Source organism: Montipora capricornis, chromosome 11, assembly GCF_036669925.1.
Source record: "Montipora capricornis isolate CH-2021 chromosome 11, ASM3666992v2, whole genome shotgun sequence".
NCBI lineage: Eukaryota > Metazoa > Cnidaria > Anthozoa > Scleractinia > Acroporidae > Montipora > Montipora capricornis.
Window position 1 is genome coordinate 29410458 of NC_090893.1, and position 9130 is coordinate 29419587.

The 9130-nt window shown below is 40.6% G+C and overlaps 2 protein-coding genes across 2 annotated transcripts in view; one reads left to right on the forward strand and one right to left on the reverse strand.

Annotated features, from left to right (window-relative positions):
- Positions 1–377: 377 nt before the first annotated feature.
- LOC138023315 (E3 ubiquitin-protein ligase TRIM71-like) lies at positions 378–3297 on the reverse strand. The gene has a single exon (XM_068870327.1). It carries the CDS (start codon positions 3295–3297, stop codon positions 1114–1116), a length of 2184 nt encoding a protein of 727 aa, XP_068726428.1. The 3' UTR covers positions 378–1113.
- Positions 3298–7015: 3718 nt separating this feature from the next.
- LOC138024799 (E3 ubiquitin-protein ligase TRIM71-like) overlaps positions 7016–9130 on the forward strand; it is a 2424-nt gene continuing 309 nt past the window's right edge. The window contains exon 1 of the mRNA XM_068871977.1: positions 7016–9130. This exon is cut by the window's right edge and continues 309 nt beyond it. Coding sequence (XP_068728078.1) covers positions 7016–9130 — 2115 coding nt within the window.

The window sequence follows — 9130 nt, forward strand, 5'->3', positions numbered from 1 at the left end:
TTTGTTTGTCACGCTTTTGCGTGACCTGTCGGGCAAGGACTGGAACCCAAGAGAGGATCGATCGTTGAAGAGATGAAAGGTTTTTAACAAAAAAAAACCTTTCTCGAGCATAGCAATGAAGTTTTAAGCAGGGGTCATCTTCATTTGGTTGGTGTTTCGTATAATATCTCTCCATTGCCGTCATGCTCATCCTCTGGAGTGTGTTTTTTTGTGAAATTCAATCGCTGATTGTTTCCACGCAGGTCCGCAATATTCAAGCGGACGAGGACGAAAATACTGCTCAATTTTCACGAAAGTAAAGGAAAAGAACTTTAAAAACATGCATTCACTTTGAACTTAAGTTCGTAGGGTAATAAAAAAGAAACAGCCCCATTAAATTTACGCAACGGTTCGTCCTCGAGTTTTCCAGACTTTCAGCCTCTAGTCTACTCGATCAGCTACCTTTTCCAGAGCTTTTCCATCCTCCCGCTCACTTCTCTTTGAAGTTTCATGATGGTTCGGAAATAAATGTGCCATTCTTTTGCCGGCCTGGAATTTTTTCCTCGGCGTTTTTGTCGCCATGTTATTTTAACTGATGCTTGAAAAATCTGTGTGAAAGTCAAGTAGACTAGTGCACGACTGATAAAACCTCGGGAATATCAGTCGTGCAGTAGTCTACTTGACTTTCATAAATATTTTAAATCAATTTTGACTGATCACGATCTTCTCTGATCTAACGCTGTGCAAGACTTATCGTCCACGGTTTTTGCAAAGGTTTTAAAACCTCAACTTCACTAATGCTCGAAGTAATGCGTGACATATTACAGTCGCGTTACCTGCGCAGTAACGTTGCGCACAAACAATTAGCGCGAACGTCCTTAAGTCATAAAGTGTCGTAGTGTCAATTCTTCTGATGAGAACGTTTCTTTCAAGTGTTGAAACTGGTTTGAGCCACCTTAAGTGCACTTTAATATGAATTTAAATTATCGGATCCGAGGTCACATGACCAGTTCAAAGTCGATCTTGCTTACTGGAACAAGCTAAACATTTTTGCCTAATAATAGCCGTAATTTTTGAAAATTAAAGGCATGAGTTTCTACAGACATCTATTTGAAAAACAAATCACTCAATTAACTAGTAATGGAAAACATAAATGCATCTGTTGACTGAGTCGGCTACATAGAGATTGTCATCATTATTTACGGCAACATAAAAAGGACAGCTATTGTGGAAATAGTGTCCCTCCATTTTATTCAAAAATATGCCATCCAGGGTAAATAGTTGCAACCTTTGTTTTTTTGCATCACACACAATCAGTCGGTTGTAATTGTCAATGACGAGTCCACGAGAATAATTAAACTGGCCATCATTGGACCCCCTACAGCCAATGTCATGTAAATACACTCCTGTGTTGTCAAATACCTTGACACAATTTGCAAAGTAATACGAAACAAAGAACTTGTCCTGGTGACAAATAGCGCACACTGGAGATTTATCACAGTCTGGGGCACTGAAGGACTGGAGCAAGTCATTCCCGTCAGGGGAGAGGACCTTGATTCTGTTGCCCGAAATGTCAGTTATGATTAGACGACCATCAGTAGCAATGGAAACGTATGTTGGTTTAATAAGATGCTTATCATTGATGTGTTTGATAAACTGACCTTCCTCACTGAATAGGCGAAGCTTAGTGCCGCTTTTCGGAACTAAAGTTAGGAGATCACCGGAGTCTGTAAATGCCACTGAAAAAGCTCCACTATCAAGTCTTATTTCCCTTTGAAACTTTCCTTCAGAGCTAAACAGTTGAATCCTTTGATTCCCGCGTTCTGCAACAGCAATCGTTCCCGTTTTTTGACTCACATCAATGTCGTAAATGTCATCAAATTCTCCACGTCCCTTCCCTTTTGAGCCAAACTGAAAGGAAAATTGATATTGATGCGGATCAACCGGCAAAATCCAAGGACTACCAGTCAGCCGCTCTCCATTCACAAGGATCTTTACTCCGTTTTGTCCGCCACACTGTGGAGTGTATGTCACAGTGTATTTGCCGTCCTTGGCGTCTATAATGTCTGTTTTCCCTCGATCACCTTCCGAAGTCAATATGACGACTTCGATTTTATCTTCTTCTTGATAACATTGCAATCCATCTGAATGCTTTGTAACGATTACCAAATGCGTCTCCTTTCTTTCGTCTACTTCCGTGCGTTCTTGACATTCAACTAAGCACTTTGAGGGATCAGTCTTGGTGACAACAACTCGATCAATAAGATCCAATTTCTCTTCCACCAAGTAATGTAAATGCGGCGATTTGTAAAGATCGGGTTTTCTTACATTTAACAGTTCAGTGCAGCGTCTGAGGATGACGTGATTTGTTTGTAGAATTTCGGCGCTGAAGTTTCTTTCTAAGATACTCTGACCTCGTTCAACGCAGCTTTTCAATTGGGTGAGAACCAGCTCGAAGTTCTCCAGTCGTGTCGCGTGATGTTTTTCTTGCGCTTCATAAATTTCGCGAAATTTGTCCTTCATTATCTTCTCATGTTCTCGCAAATCACGAATCAATTTTTCCACAGTGACTGTCATTTTCTTTTCTGCGTTCATAATTTCAATTTTGCTTTTGTTTTTTAGGTCAGTTTGTTTTTTAATTTCACCCTCATACCTGACAATTTCCGCTTTTACTTTGGTCACAGCGTCTTCCATTTGCATCTGTGATTCTTGTGCGGCCTTCTGAGTTTCTGTAATAGTGTGTCGATTATGTCTCACCAAACTGCACTTAAGGCAAATCAGAACTTTACAGTCTTCGCAGTAAAATTCCATAGGTTGATCTTCATGATATTGCTGTGAACACATCACGGGTCTGTGGATCAAATCTTGCACATCTTGTGCTCGCAGTTTGTCAATCAAAACATTGCGGTGACTCCTTGTGACCTTCAAGCGTTGGTGAGATTCAAAACAAGATGCACACAGAAAGTTCTGGCACACGAAACAGTAACATGTTGCCGTGTTGTTCTCGTCGCAACTGTTGCATCTCTGAGACTGTACGCTGCCATCTTCTAGAGCGAGAACATCCACCATCCGGTTGAGATGAAACGATGACGGCAACTTGTCGAAGGTGTCTGTTTCGGGAATGTGGAATGAAGCCTGGCAAACCGGGCATTTGATTGTTGTTTCTAGCTGTCTCCTTGCGAAGTTTGCATGCTTGTCGAGACACTCCAGGCAGAATGAGTGAAGACACGGTAATGTCTTGGGATTTTTGACCGTCTCTACGCACAATGGGCATTCTGCTTCCTTTTTAAGATTCTTGAAAAGCTGTTGAACTTCCATGATGAAGCCAAGCAGCGAAAAATATGTTACGTCACAATCACGGGACTGTGTGCAGTCGAGTGGATACTTATTGAGTCTCCATCCCAGTCTTTCTCGCTGGTGTCACATGGAGTCTTTTGTGACATTCTGATGCACTTCAGCATGAACTAAGCCCATTTTAAAATCCCAAAACTTTGTTTTGTTTGAAAACCTTATGTCAAACTTAACAACCGAGTGTTGCAAAGAAAAAAGTTATCAGGCGTCAAACACAAAAGCGCAAACAGCAATAATCAACGGATTCCTGAAATATCTCAATGTTTTCACTTTTGAGTCTTGGGTACAGGTAAGTGTCTCGTGTGGAGACTGATAACCAATCATAACGCAGACCAACTTAAGTAGCCGACGGTTAGCTACAAATGGCTACAAATGTGTCACGACTACTTTCACTTTAGCCTCTGATTGGCTACATATGTGCCACGAGACGTTTTATCCAACCAATAAGAAAAGCAATGAAACTCAGAACATTTTTGACATATTACCTCAACAACTAATCGAAGAGTGTTTTAAATCAACAGAATGGTCTACTGAGTATCGCAAGCCTTTTGTGCTCGCACATTTATTGGTCTACAAAGCTTTTATCCATTTCTCAGAGGCTGCAAAATTATTCGGAGAGGAAATTTTAATTCAGCAATTCAATTAACGTCAATTCGTTGTCTGTCCCGAGTTCCGGGATACTAAAAAAACCTCTGGATGTTGCGGCTGCCACATTGTGATCGTGCTTATAACGTCTGTTTGAGTTCATAACATCACTTACAATTTTGATTGGAGTTTTGCCAGCTTTACCATCTCGATGTTAATTTGCAGTAACGGCACGGAAATGGTCGCAACGGAAGCTTTGACAGCTTTCATCTGAAACATCAACGTCACCATCTTATAAAAATGTGCAAATAAGAAAAAAGAAAGAAAGAAAGAAAAGGACGGGAAGAATGAAAGAAAGGGACGGTAGACTTAGGAGAGCAAACAACAAGATGCTAAAAAACGAAAAGCTTAAAAAGTATTGTACAGGATTACTGTGAAAAGAACTCCAATTCAGTCTCCACTTATGTCCAGGTTTGCACCTAATTAGATGCACGCCCAATTTTGACATCCAACACAAAGTGTCCCCTTAAGTCTAAGCATTTCCTACCTATTTTCAACAATAAGGTAAGGGTAAAGGTTGGCGTTATTTTTAGCTTTGGGTAAATGCAGCAGTTAATCTTTACTTAAAAAGCTGCATTTGGGGGACACTTTGTGACATAAATTGTCTGTATTCTGAGACACAAGTGATGTTGAAGTTGGCGAGAAGAGCAAAGGGACACTTCATGACGCTTATTGAAATCCGCGTGCATCTAATTAGGTGCAAACCTGGACATATCTCAATTCAGAAGAAAGTCTTATTTAGTGCATTTAAATGAATGTTTCTTTCAGCAAATCGTTTCATGTTTGAAGCTCCTTTCAGAAATTCTCTCTATCACATGTTCACCTTACGTTAAGTAAGGTGTAATTCTTATCAACAGTCGAACACATTCTTGGCCTCGGTGACAAAAATTTCTCAGAATTGTGAAAAGAGGACTTCAATTGCAAATGACCAGCTTCCACATCGCCATGGGTTCAAATCCCGTTTTAAGTATGGATTTTTTTTTCCAGGCTTCCTTATAACAACAGCATAAAGTGCTACTATGATTTAAAAAAAAAACAATTCCTTTCCATTTTTCTTCAGATTTTGAAAGTGTGTTTGCTTAAAACCTGACTGGCAAAATTTTGAGCTTTGATTTTTGTCCAAAGCTGTACTGTTTACTTTGAGTGTAAGTCTTGGATTTCACGGTCCGCCATTACTCCCGACTCCTCGTCGCTTTCTTGAGAGTCAAACTACAACATGAGAAGAATGATATGTAAACGTGTTGTGCATTAAGCAAGGAAAATCTGTACTTACACATTTTAGAATGACGACGGCTCAAGCCTCAAATACACACAAATTTTCCAACAATGCATGATTCAAAAACGAGAAAATGTTATACCGTACAGTACCTCAAAATCAACACTGGGTTTTACTTCAGAGCATCTGATTTCCTCGCTCAGTGGCAAAATACACACTCGTTTTCCCAAAGGAATTTTTTCTCGAAACTGAAATGGGCAAAAAGCCCATTGATCATCAAAAATGGCAGGCTTGGAACAGAGAAAGTAAATAAATTGAGCATGTCACAGCAATGTAAGAAGATGCGACTGGAGCTCTCAAACAAAGTTGACTCTGCGTCCTGTCTATCAATGGCGTCCATGTTCATTACAACGCAGAAATGTGTTCCCCTTGAAGTCTGGAGGCAACTGACTGAAAAATGAAAAATTCCCATGACACCTTGCGCGCTTTTGTCTAACCCCCTCTGGACTCACATTTCATTGAAAGTATGAGGAAAATTTACATACTGATCATTCCTGGGAGTAAGAAGGTTAAACCAAGACCCTAACTATAAAAAGACTTTTTTCCTAGGAAAGACATTAGTCATTTTCGATATTTTGTGGGATCGATAACTAAAAAATTGCCTCTCCGAATAATTTTGTAGCGCCTGAAAATCGGATTAGAGCTACGTAGAACAGTAAAAAGACGAGATAAAAAAAGCTGAAGATACTCTATGGAAAACCATTCTATTGATTTATAAAGCACTCTTAAGCTTCGATTGGTTGTTGAGAGTAACTTCAAAAATCCTATAGGTTCCATTGCTTTTCTTCTTGAATTGAACGGCTCAAAGCTGTCGCACCATATTTGTGGCCAATCAGAAGTTGAAGCAAAAATAAGCACTGGTGATTCATCTGTTATTGTAGCTTATCAGACGCTAGAGCGAAATAATTCGTGACAAATTTGTATGCTATCGGAGGTTACAGTGGAAGCACTCGTGACTCATTTGTAGCCAATCATGGGCTAAAGCGAAAGCATTCTTGACCTGCTCGCACGTCTTTCCTGCGCTTAGCGTCGGCTACATAAATTGCTATGCGTTATGATTGGCTGTTAACGTTTAATTGGTTGCGCGCGGTTTGTCGCGATTTCGCAATGGGGTTACTTCGGTCAGTATTGATTTCGAAATGTGACTACCCCCTTTTTACGTTTAAAAGTGAAGAGATTCATGATTTTGTTAAAAATCTTTTCGGACTGAGCAGCTCTTCGGATGACGAGAAATATGCCGCATTCGAGCTCGATCCCGTAGCTTGCTTCTTCCATTGTACGGGTTACCAGGAGTACTTATCGGATTCCTAGGCTTTTTTTTCTCTTTTTCGCTTTTTATTTCGGCATTACTCCTGGGAAAATCCAGTTTCAGAGCCTTCAATACCATTCAATCAGTGCCCTCTGTTTTCGTATACGAACCCAGCTTACACTCACAGAGCGTCTACTTATACTTACAGTAGAAATTTACCCCTGGACATATTTAGTTATTTCAGGAATCCGTTGACTATTGCTGTTTGCGGTTATGTGTTCTACGCTTGATCAGTTTTTTTTTCTTTGTAAAAAACGGTTTTTAAGTTTGACCTTAAAGTTTCAAAATAGAACTTTTGGAATTATAAATTGGGTAAGAAAGTGCTAAGGTGCATTAGAATATCACCAAAGACTTCAGGTGACTTCCACGATTAAGACTTTGCATTGAGGCTTCTACCAAAGATATCAGTGACGTCACAATTCACGTGTCCACATTTTGAGCTGTATGGCTTCATCATGGAAGTTCAACAGATTTTCAAGAATCTTAAAAAGGAAGCAGAATGCCCATTATGCATAGAAACAGTAAAAAATCCCAAGACATTACCGTGTCTTCACTCGTTCTGCCTGGAGTGTCTCGACAAACTGGCAAACTTCGAACGAAGACAGCTAAAAACAATAATCAAATGCCCGGTTTGCCAGACTTCATTTCAAATTCCCGAAACAGACACCTTTGACAATTTGCCGTCATCGTTTCATCTCAACCGGTTAGTGGATGTTCTCGTTCTAGAAGATGGCAGCATTCAGTCTCAGAGATGCAACAGTTGTGATGAGAACAACGCAGCAACATGTTACTGTTTCGTGTGCCAGACTTTTCTGTGCGCATCTTGTTTTGAAGCTCACCAACGCTTGAAGGCTTCAAGAGGTCATCGCAATGTTTTGATCGACAAACTGCAAGCACAAGATGTGCAAGATTTGATCCACAGACCCGTGATGTGTTCACAGCAATATCATGAAGATCAACCTCTGGAATTTTATTGCGAAGACTGTAAAGTTCTGATTTGCCACAAGTGCACTGTAGTGAGTCATAATCGACACACCATGACAGACACTCAGAAAGCTGCACAAGAACACAAGATGCAAATGGCAGACGCTGTGGCCAAAGTGAAAGCGGAAATTGTCAGGTATGCGGGTGAAATTAAGAAACAAACTGACCTGAAAAACAAAAACAAAATTCACATTTTGAACGAAGAAAAGAAAATGACAGACACTGTGGAAGAATTGATTCGTGATTTGCGAGAACACGAGAAGAAAATGAAGGACAACTTTCGCGAAATTTATGAAGCGCAACAAAAACAACACGCAACGCGACTGGAAAACTTCGAGCTGCTTGCCACCCAAATGAAAAGCTACGTCGAACGCTGTCAGGGTATCTTAGAAAGAAACTCCAGTGTCGAAATTCTACAAACAAATCACGCCATCCTCGGACGCTGCAATGAACTGTTAAATTATCGAAAACCCGATCTTTACAGGTCGCCACATTTACATTACTTGGTGGAAAAGAAATTGGATCTTTTGGATCGAGTTGTTGTCACCAAGACTAATTCCTCAAAGTGTTTAGCTGAAGCTCAAGACAGCAAGGAAGTAGAGGAAGGAAAAGAGACATACTTCGTAATTGTTACAAAGGATTCAGATGGACTGCAATGTTATCAACAAGATGATAAAATCAAAGTCGACATATTGACTCCAGAAGGCGACCGACTGAAAACAGACATTAAAGACACCAAAGACGGGAAATACACGGTGACATACACACCACGGTGTGCCGGAAAACATAGAGTTGAGATCGTTGTGAATAAACAGCAGCTGACTGGAAGTCCCTGGATTGTGCAGGTGTATCGGCAGCAGTATCAATTTGCCTTTCAGTTTGGGTCACGTGGGGAGGGGCGAGGAGAATTTAATGCAGTTGTCGATATTGATGTGAGTCAGAAAACGGGAACGATTGCTGTTGCAGAACGCGGGAATAAGAGAATTCAACTGTTTAGCTGTGAAGGAAAGTTTCGGAGGGAGATAAGACTTGATGGTGACCCTTATTCCGTGGCATTTACAGACTCTGGCGACCTGCTGACTTTAATTCCGAAAAGCGACAGTAAGCTTCGTCTATTCAGTGAGGAGGGTCAGGTCATCGAACATATCGATGATAAGCATCTTGATAAACCACGTCACCTTTCCCTTGCAAGTGAGGGTTGTATAATCATAACTGACAGTTTGGACAACACAATCAAGGTCCTCTCCCCTAGCGGGAGATTCTTGCTCCAATCTTTCAAAGCCCCGGACCATGATAAATCTCCATCCATCGCTATTTATCACCGAGAGAAATTCTTTGTTTCTTATTTCTCTGCTAATTGTGTCAAGGTATTTGACAAAACAGGAGTCTATTTACATGACATTGGCTGTAAGGGGTCCGATGATGGCCAGTTTAATGGTCCTGGCGGACTCGTTATTGACAAATACAACAGTCTGATTGTGTGTGATACAGGAAACCAAAGACTGCAACTCTTCACCCTGGGAGGCAAGTTTTTGAGTAAGATAGAGGGACGATATATCGGAAATGGCTGTCCTTTTTATGTTGCT

What these genes read in the sequence shown, in the direction of transcription:
- LOC138023315 (XM_068870327.1), bottom strand. Translation starts at nt 3,297, where the DNA reads ATGGAAGTTCAACAGCTTTTCAAGAATCTTAAAAAGGAAGCAGAATGC.